This window comes from Sceloporus undulatus, chromosome 9, assembly GCF_019175285.1.
Source record: "Sceloporus undulatus isolate JIND9_A2432 ecotype Alabama chromosome 9, SceUnd_v1.1, whole genome shotgun sequence".
Lineage (NCBI taxonomy): Eukaryota > Metazoa > Chordata > Lepidosauria > Squamata > Phrynosomatidae > Sceloporus > Sceloporus undulatus.
The window spans coordinates 18,164,631-18,175,107 of NC_056530.1; the positions used below are offsets into that span (position 1 = coordinate 18,164,631).

The window sequence follows — 10,477 nt, forward strand, 5'->3', positions numbered from 1 at the left end:
AAGTATAGCCTACAGCACCTGAATTTTGGAGCTCAATAGATGGTCCCGAAGGGGCGGCTCTGTGCTGCCAGTTTCCTATACAGATCGGAGCTGCGGCAACCACACACCATGACAACCAATCTGGCCGTCCCCTGATGCTAAAAGGAACCGCAAAATGCCGCTCCTTTTTGCACCAGGGAAAAGGCACCTTTGTCACTGTTGCAGCACTTTCCGGCACTCCTTTTGGCGCTGCATCATCTGGACGCAGCGCCAAAGGAGTACTGTGATGCCGCCCACCTTGCGGTCGGGCGCATAGCATGACGGTGGCATCAGGGCAGCATCGGGGCATGCATTGTGCAGACGCCAAGCCCCCACTCTGCCTCAAAGCCAGTGTATAACACTGGTCTATTCGACCTCTTTGTTGGTGGCTTCCCATCGATGTACTCTCTAGAGTTGGCCTGCTTAGCTTACAAGATCATATAGGATCTATAAAGGGTACATATTAATTACATTTAAATTTCCCAGCATTTCAAGGATGGTGTACAGAGAGGTTATTTTTTAAAAACAGAATTATATTCTGTTGTCCCCTCTCGGGTATCACCTGGGGTCTCCAACTGTAGCCCTCTTCCTTGTTGCCAATGCAGAGGACCTCTTGGAACGAATCCTGCCAAGGCCACCAGTCCTGGGCAGAGTACAGGGAAAGGAAGGTGTGCTGCCTGGCGCCTTTGGGTCTGCACTTGGCCGACCAAGAGGAGCCAGGCTGGCTGGAGTCTGGCCAAAGCCCATCAGGGATGCAAGCAAAAGGGCAAACAAACCATCAGTTCTGGGATCTGAGCAAACATCTCTCCCAAGAGGATGGCATCCCTCTGCTAATTCAAGGTAGCAGCCCCGTGCTCTGCCTGGAAGGGGATTATCTGTCACTGAACTCAGAGGACTGGGCCGAGGAGGAGGTTTTCCCGTAACACACACATGCGCACAAACACATCACATGTTGCATTGCCCATTACTGAACTTGGGAAAGTTCCTTTGGGGGGATTACGACTCCTAGAATCCAGCAACCAGCCAATAATCTCCCTAAATGGAATTTCCCCAAGATCTGGACTCTGTTTTTCCAAACTGTAAACATCTTCAAGCATGGACCTCCGGGTAGCCAAGAAGAAATTGTCCTTAAGCAAACCTTGGAGGATCCTTAGATTGGCAGAACAACCCGAGGAGGCGGCAGATGGGCCAAAATTATGCAACAAGACTTGACCATATTCATCAGAAACATTTATTGAGCATGGGAGAAGAAGATTGGGAAGGAAGAGGAATAGAATATGGTGAGCTGAAGTTTCCTGGGAAGGAGGCAAGGCCTGAATCATTCAGAGATGCAAGTCACAACCTGTTCTACTCTGCAAAGGACCACACATACAAATACCTTTAAATACAGTGGACCCTTTGTATCCATTGGAATTTGGTTCCATCCACTCATACTAAAATCTATTGATGCTCAATCATATTAAAACGGTATCCCTTATATAAAACTGCAGAACCAAGCGTTGCTTTTTGCAATTTCTTTCTGGAATATTTTCAAACCATGAATGATTGAATCCATGAAAAAAAAATCCTTGGGTTTTGGTTCAAATTTTAAAGGAGTGATACAAAGTGCTGAACCTTGTCTCCCCAAATAGGTTCAGCAGCTTGAATAGTCCTTTTTAAAGTTCATACCAAAGCCCAGTGAGGATTCATTGCTTTACTTTCTTGGGATCAATCAGCTGCCATTGAACATATGATACTTTCTCCTTTTGAAATCGGTTGCATTTCAAAGTGAATAATTTGGGGTGGATTTCAGTCCCTTTGAAAGGATTGTATCCTGCCTTTCTATTATGTCTCATCCAAGGCAGCTTCTACAAAATGAACTAACAGAAACATAAAAGCTAAAATATTTAAGTTTAACCTTAAAAAAAAAATCCTCTGAGATCTCAAACCATTAAGTTAGACCTTGGCTGAGCCAAAATATATAGCAAATTAATAAATCATAACTGGACATGTTCTTGGGTTATTTAGAATCCATACATTGGTTCTGAATTTGATTACCGATTTCATTGCTTGATATGTTGATAGGTAGAATGCATTCTTCAAAATCAAAATATCATTAGCATCATCTGTTCTGTTATCTTTGTGGGGGGGAAATTCACTAAAGATGTGTCCGTTCAGTGAGTAAACCGTTAGGAATTTTTTAAGACTTGTTTAGAATCTCTCAGAAAGACAAGAAGGTGAAATGCAAGGAACATGTATGAATACAGAAATACTGCAAGGATGATAGTTATCTAAAACAAGGGTTTATGAACTTGGGTTTATGAACTTTTGTGTGGTTTGTGCGTGGCTTTATTTTTTATTAGAGACTTGAGACCCATGAAGCCTAGTGCAAAAGACACATACTTAAAAGAAATCTGAGTTTGGAAATTTCTTTTCAGTACCAACTAACCATAGATCTTCATAAAGATCACCTGTTATATAGGGAGAAACTAATACTGCGACAGGTTGGGTCTCCCTTGTCTAGAATCCCAAAATCCAAAATGATCCACATAGGTGGCTGAAAGAATGGCACCTTTGCTTTCTGGTGGTTCAATGTACATAAAGTTTATCTCATACACAAAATTATTTTAAAATATTGTTAAGGAGTGTATTAAACATAAATGAATTTCTTGTTTAGACTTGGGTCCCATTCCTAAGATACCTAATGGGGAAAAATCCCAAATCCAAAACACTTCTGATCCCAAGCATTTCAGATAAGGGAGATTCAACCTGTAATATTGCTACCGTCAGTATTATTTCACATGCATCAATAAAGGGAACTTTTAATGCTTTGCTTACCTTCCCAAATAATTAACTAAATTACTTAGTGCATTGCTTCCAAACTTGAGAATTGTACTATAAGTGGCTTATTTTTTAAATCAATATTCTTTAGTTTGCATTTATAAATGGGTTTTTAAGAAATATAGATTTCTTTGCTGGTTTTAAAAGCACATTTGGAGATATATGTCACCTGGAATGGATACTTCGCCTCCCATTTTCTCCCAGAGATGGGAAGAATTGGTTATGCTTTAACGTTTTTATCATTGTACAAGAGCATGCCGGCGTTATCAGCGTTGCTCTGTCGAACGGCGTTCGAAAGCAAGCAACTTGTTCGCGGCAAGTCCCGATACTTTGGACGCGGAAGGAAAGTCAACAAGGTTTTTCTCTACGTCCACAACGAAAAAGTAAAATAAAAATACATTTAAAAGATGCCAAAGAGTACCAATCGGTGTGGCCCTTTTTTAAATTATGGAAAGCAACAATTTTCCTAATGTATATAAGATTAGAAATCAAAATTATCTACATTTCTGCTTTCCAGGGAGATAGAAGACTAGAGGGGGTTTTTCCCCTTGAAGAAAATAAAACACCATATTATTCAATTCAGAAAATGGCACTGCTAAATAATTTTGCAAGGATTGGTAATCTTTTTATTTGGGTATTAAGCCTCCTTAAATAAAATACTCCTAGCCAGAAATATATGCATCTGAGGAAGCAGACTGCTAAATAACTTTGCAAGGGTTGGTAATCTTTTTATTTTGTTATATGAAGCCTCCTTAAATAAAATACTCTAGATATTTTGTATTCAGAGCTGATCATTCACAGCCAGAAATAAATGCATCTATATACATCTGAGGAAGTAGATTGAAGCCTATAAAAAGCTCACGCTGCCAATTTCTTTCTTTCAGTGAGTCTCAAAGGTGCTGCAAGATCTCTCTACATACTGATTTTACATTATTTTATTATTATATCAATTATCTCCCCTTTTTATTTTAAACTATTTAAAAATCAGTTATAAATCTATCAGAAATATGGAGGAGTTGCCATCTATTCTTATCTGTTCTTAGAAAACAGTAATGTCACAATAGTTCAGCTTATATGGATATATTTGTTTTGAAATTCTAATTAAATCAGCACTTTTGCAAACATTCATATAGTTATTAAAATGCCAGTGAGTACATTCAGATCTGATAATTAAAGCATGCAAGCCTATAGCAAAATAAAAAATGTATCATCAGACTTGTGTTCATATAATAAATTAATGGTGACCTAGTTTGATCTACATTTTTAAAGCATAGATGCAAGCTTTCTAACAGCTTTCTAAGAGCGGTTAACCTCAGATGAGATCCCATTCCTTAATTAAAGGCTCATTTTCAAAGAATCAACAAGATTCATAATCTGTGAACTGAGTCTTTCAGGAGATAACAAGCAATACATCTTCATCGTCACCGACACCGCTATGCAAGCATTGCACATTTTACACAAACTTGCAAAAATGTACATGTTTGAGAGGTAAGCAGAACTACAAGAATTCATAAATAGTATCTACAGGCATGTCCTCATTTTTTAAAGGAAAAAAACTTCTCATATATATATTTGTTGTGTATATAACACAATTTGTGTATGTATGTGTGTGTATGTATGTATGTGTGTGTATATACACACACACACACACACACACACACACATACACAACAAATTAGGAAGGTCCATCACTTTCTGACCCAACATGTCCCTGGCAATGCAAGTGTCATCCTATCTTCACAAACAGCAGTTTGTTTCATTGCTTAGATTTCCATGGCCAAGTGGGGACTCGAACCCTGATCCACAGAGTCCAGTGCTCAAACCATCACGCTATCTCTCCTGTATGTACCACAGAGGCACATACAAACATGTACTTATTAATACTCCTAGCTTGAGTACAGTTAGAACCCAAGGGGGTTAATGCATTTACTACCAAGCCCCATTCAATTTGGTGAGCCTACTGTACATAGCTGGGACTAACACTGAGTATTACCAAGGACCAGCCAAAATGAAGGGGACCACTGGAATTCATGATTCATTTTTGGGCCCGAACAAACAGGCCAAAATAAAACAGCTTTGGGTCACTTTGGAGGTATGCTGTTTAAATGATGGAGAGTCCTAAGAGTCCAAAAGCTTAGGACTGGAGTGTGCCTTTGGTGTGGCTTTTGGATTCTTAGGACACATGCATCATTTAAACAGCATACCTCCAAAGTGACCCAAAGCAGCATTATTTTAGCCTGTCTGTATGGGCCCTTAGTCACACAAATTTCAATATGGCTACATCAAAATCAGCCTTTTGCATGGTACAAAGTTATTTTGAAAAAACAAATGTTGTTAGTGTTTTTTTTTTATTATATAAAAGAAATCTCCAAAAACTTATGGCCCAATCGATAATTTAATCTATCTCTCAATAAATGGATCCACATTTATTAATGTGTTGCTCCATCCAATCCATGCAACTGCACATTCACACCAGTTCCTGAGCAGAGATCAATTTAAATTAAAGTCTCTTGTATGCTTCAAACCAAAGCTTGCAAAGGTTTTTGGACTACAGATCCTGGCATCCCTCAGCCAACATGTTGGTCATGCTAGCCATGGAATAGTGAGTGTTGTAGTCCCCAAAAGTAATTTTTCCAAGCTTAGTGTTAAATCTATCTCTCGAATTGCTTATTCATAACCCTCTTGCCAGCTCTGTAACCTGTGAAGCTTCTAATGGGACTATCCTTTTCAAACCTTTGCCAGGAATGGTGCTTTTCCTTTTTCTCTCTCCTAGCGTGTCCATGTTTCTCTCCAAATCTGTGAAATGTCACCTGCTTTTACTGGCAGGGAAAAATGTTGCAAAAAGTGCAGGGATTTTTACTTCATCATCAGTATTGTTTCTTTATTTTTACTAATACATTCCTTTTGTCGGAGGGGGGCTCAGATTAGTAAACATTCTGCAATGGTTGGGGAAACCCCAGGAATGATGAAAGATTTTTAAAAGCTAAAGAAAATGTATTGTGTACAGAAGTGCACAAACCTTAACCCTGCATCTGAACCAGAGACCAGATACACTGGGTTCTCTTACATATGTTGGTGTAAGTGAGGATGCAAAGTGTCACATAGGGCAACCTCAAGTTACTTCAGTTGGGAAATTTGGCCCTTTTTTCTGGATCAAATGTGATAAACCGATCAATCTGTTTGCTCAGGGCTTATCTCTTTCCAAACGTGTTCTTCCTTGGAACAGACCTGACTGGCTGATGTGAACATGGGGAGGGCCTCTCTGGTCTATAAAGGCGTTTCACTTGTTTGTTCAGGTACAGCACTACCTTTGCCTGTCCCAGAGAAAGAGAGAGCGAGAGCGGGACTGAAAGAGAGAAAAGAAGACAGACTCAAGGAAAAGGAACTGTTTCCATCACAAGAAAGGAAGATGAAAGCACAACTGGTTTGCATTGTCTTCATTCTCCTCTGCGCTGCTGTACAAAATCGTTACGCCTTCAAAATCCAGGTAGAGTAATACTTCTACTTCAATTTATTTTTTAGTTCGCTTCACTTTTACTTCACTTTACTTGCAAAGTATGACAGCTTCAGTTTAGTTGCATCTTCACTTCTAGGCCTGATCTGCCCTAAGATCCATGCATCCTTTTAGCAATCCATAGTATCTGTTGATCTCTTCTCCAGCACCACATCCCAAAGATGTTGATGTTCCTACAGTCAGCTTTCTACACTGTCCAGCTGACACAACCATACTACAAGGGTGTAGTTGCCCGTGTGTAACACTTTGCTCATAGGGGCAAAGGACAAGATGGGGTTGCTTTTCCTTTCATTGTATAAAGATTTACTGGGCTGACAGATGAACTTGTCTTCATTGCTGACAAGAGGGCAATGTCTTCCATGCCACTTGAAGGCAACAAACTAAATTAGGGAGTACATATTAGGCCATATGACCTGAGATCCTGTATCAATTCTGTTTAGCATCAGTAACCATGAGTGGAATTGTGTTCCACTTCTCTTATGCAAACACTATAATGGATAGCAACATAGTGCAATGAATGCACATTGGAAGTCAAAGCTTATGGTTTTCATTATGTAACGTCATGCACTGAGCAATGCATTACCAATGTGCACTTGCACACTCTGAACAACCAAATGCTCCATGGCTCTGCATGCAGAATCCTGTTTCCACAATTGTCAGCTGGATATGATTATTGTGCATTGTCCACACACAAAAAACCCCACATCATATGCCTCCATATGTCAATAGCAGAATGGTGCCCGTGATCACAACTTTCCTTCTCAAAAGCTTGGTGCCACCTATATGGATGTAGCTATGGAAAAGAGGGCAAAAAGAGGGCATATCCCTTCTAAATGAATAATTTTCTATCCTCCCAAATATTCTTTGGCCCCAAAATTTCTTGTATTGCAATAACTAAAATGTCAGTTGTGCATAAGAAATGCAGTGTAGGCACCCAAAGGAAAGGGGCAAACAAAGTGACAAAGGAAGTGCGAACGCAGCAAATACAAGAGTTCTAAATAGGAATGATTTTAGATGCCTTGCTGTCTGCAAAACCACATCAGAATCTTGTGCATGTGCATGGCTGCCAACTGATGGTGATCCCACAAATTTTATAGGGATTCCTTAGCCAAATAATACTCAGAGGTGTTTTTGCCAGTTCCTTGCACTGAAATATAGCCTACAGCACCTGGTATTTGTTGATGGTCTCCCATTGAAGTACTAACCAGGGCTGAACCTGCTTAGCTTCTGAAATTTGACAGGACTTTAGGGTATTTCGGTGAACCTCTGCCTCCATGGGAGAAATATACAGCATGTTCTGGATCTAGCTTGCGCTCCTACAAATAGCTTGCTGCTGTCAGGTGAAATGAAAGACACTGTCGTGTCACCAGTGCTGGAGTTAAATGGAACTGCCAGCCCTGTTCTCTTCTATACTTGGAATGAGGGGAGAATGTCATCGTGTCCTTTGCCTCTAACAGGGGTGTAGCTACAGGGGACAAAATGAGGGCCATGTCCCCACCCCATAGAAAAACTCTGTCCTGCCCAATGCAGTTTTCATCCAGTCCCCAAATTTCTAGCATCGCAGAGAGTAAGACACTGAACATTGTTCATGCTGCGTTTCTGTTTCCTTGGACGCTTTGCCTGCTCCTTTTCTTTGGATCACGAACTGCGTTTCTAAATGCTTGGCTGAAGTTTTAAATTACTGCAGGGCATGAAATGGGAGGATTGAAGTAAAATTTCATGGGGGGTGAGAGGGAATTCATATTTTGAGAGGGCCTCAAAATGCCCTAAATCCCTCACCGTCATTGCCCCTAATAGCCCTGGTGACACAAGGGTTAAATGCCAGCAGTGCAGCCACAACATTGTGAATTCGATCCCAGGACTCCAAGGTTGACTTCCATCCTTTCCTAGGTCAGTTAAATGAGTAACCACCTTGTTGGAGACAATTGGCTTACATGTTGTAAACCAGAGTGCTTATGTAGTTCACTGTGAAGCAGTATAGAACTGTAAATGCTATTGCTATTGCTAATCGCAACATGTGGCCCTCCCTCCAAGGCTGTTTTTGCGCCCTTAAATTCTCCAGGTATCCCTTCTTCAGAGCAAACAAGAGTGTGGATTTCTTCTTCCGGAGATATCCAGGAGCAGCGATTCACCTTTTAAATAGTTTACTGGGGAGCAAAAGGAATAGTGGTGTTGCTTTGTTCAGCACCAGCCGATATCTATTTTTCAAAGCCAGAATTGGACTTCCAGGTTTGGGGTCTTTTGACAATGTTGAAAAATTCACATGGTCTCTGGATTTGCCCAGGGGCAGAAAATTTGGCCCAATGGCCATCATAGTCCCCTACCCCTGCTTCAAAGGTCCAAATAAAACAGAGTCTCCCATGTCCAAGGAGAAAGTAAAGTGGTTTGGTAGGATAGTGAGAATGAACTGGATCTTTTCCTTCCTGTGAATGTTTTTAATAACTATATAAATGGGCATCTTTCTCTCTTTCTCTTTGCAGACAGAAGTCCAGAAAGATGTGGCCAGCTTGACAGAACCCTTGGCAGAAACCTCTGGATTGCAGCAGGTGAGTCCCACATTTCAGTTGTTGCTTGTATTAATCCAGTGTGAAGGCAAGAGGGCAGTGTTGCAAAATGTGTATCGCTTTGGATGTAAATTCAGGTTACAGCCATGAATCCTGCCTTTTAATAGTACTCAGGGTTGCCAGGGGTCCCTTGTTATAAGGACAATCCCTTATTTGAGAGCCAGAATCTGTCCCTTAAAATGCTAGTAGGTGTCCTATGATAAGGAATGTCCTCTATTTAAGGGTAGGAGAGCTTTATCTTTTATGTAGACTAAACATGATGTCCCCCCAAATCCTGTACTTTTGGGTAGCTGGAAGCATTCCTAAAAACAGATAGATCCATCATATTATTTTTGAATGTGGGCACTATATTAATTTTGCAGAGAAATACATGTTTAGATTAGATGAAATCAATACAGCTGGCCCTCCGTATCCATGGATTCTTTATCCATGGATCCATGGCATAGTCCAAAACATCAGCATTCCAAAAAGCAATGCTTGATTTTGACATTTTAAATTTTGGCATTTTAAACCATTTTAATCCTCCATTGTACTGAGTGGGACTTGAGCATCCATGGATTTTTGACTAAACATTAGGCTTATCCATGTGGTGTAAAACTCTTTTAATCTTAATTTTGTCGTTTTTAATTTACCTCTATGTGCATTTTATTGTATTCCGTGCCTTTTTGGAAGCTGCCTCAATTTCAGCCTGGTAGAAAGGCAGGATATAAATAAAAGGATGGATGGGATGGATTTTTTTTCCCCAAGCGAAATGGGCTCATTTCTACCTTGCTCCAGAGCTGCACCCCTGGTAGCCCCTATTTTGAACAGTATTTGGGTGAAAGCAGAATAATAATAATAATTGATGGCATTTTCCCCCTTCTCTTCCCACCACAGGCTTTGTTACGGAGAGCCAAGCGCCACAGCACCCACATTTCCATCTGCACCTACTGCTGCAAGTGCTGCAAGAACAAGGGCTGTGGTTTCTGTTGTCGGACATGAAAAGTGAACAAAAACCTCCACGACTAACTGCTCTCCTGTTACGCCACCACAAAAACACAAACCCGCTCAGAGACACAACAGGATCCCCATACTGGCCCTTGCTCCTCTCCCCAGAGGCACTGTCCATATTTATTAGTTTGACACTCTTATTTTTTTGTTCTTTTGCTTGTTTGCTTTGTACATTGTTTGTTACTGGGAATTAAAAGTGTTTTTATCTCATATATGTCTCACCGCGAATTGATGGTTATCCCTTCCTTCCTCACCTTCCTCTGTGTATGTGTGCCTTCAAGTTACCTACCGATTTATGGCAACCCCATGAATTTGAGAGGGTTTTCTTAAGCAAGGAATACTCAAAGATGGTTTGCCATTGCCTTCTTCTGAAATATTGCCTCCAGTCCCTGGTATTCACTGGCGCTCTCCCATCCAAATACTAACTACGGTTGACTCTGTTTAGTTTCCAGGATCTGAGTGGATCTAGTGCCTCAAACTGTTTGAATTGGAGGGAGGTTTTCACACCGCACAATTACAGAGCTATGATTCCACTTGAAGTGCCATGGCAACATCCTATGGAATCCTGGGA

The 10,477-nt window shown here is 40.7% G+C and overlaps 1 protein-coding gene across 1 annotated transcript; it reads left to right on the forward strand.

The window, feature by feature from the left end:
• The first annotated feature begins 6,126 nt into the window (after positions 1–6,126).
• Positions 6,127–10,116, forward strand: LOC121915996 (hepcidin antimicrobial peptide). The gene is made up of 3 exons (XM_042440700.1): positions 6,127–6,325; positions 8,833–8,898; positions 9,793–10,116. Exons 1-3 carry the CDS (start codon positions 6,248–6,250, stop codon positions 9,895–9,897), a joined length of 249 nt encoding a protein of 82 aa, XP_042296634.1. The 5' UTR covers positions 6,127–6,247; the 3' UTR covers positions 9,898–10,116.
• Positions 10,117–10,477: the final 361 nt, after the last annotated feature.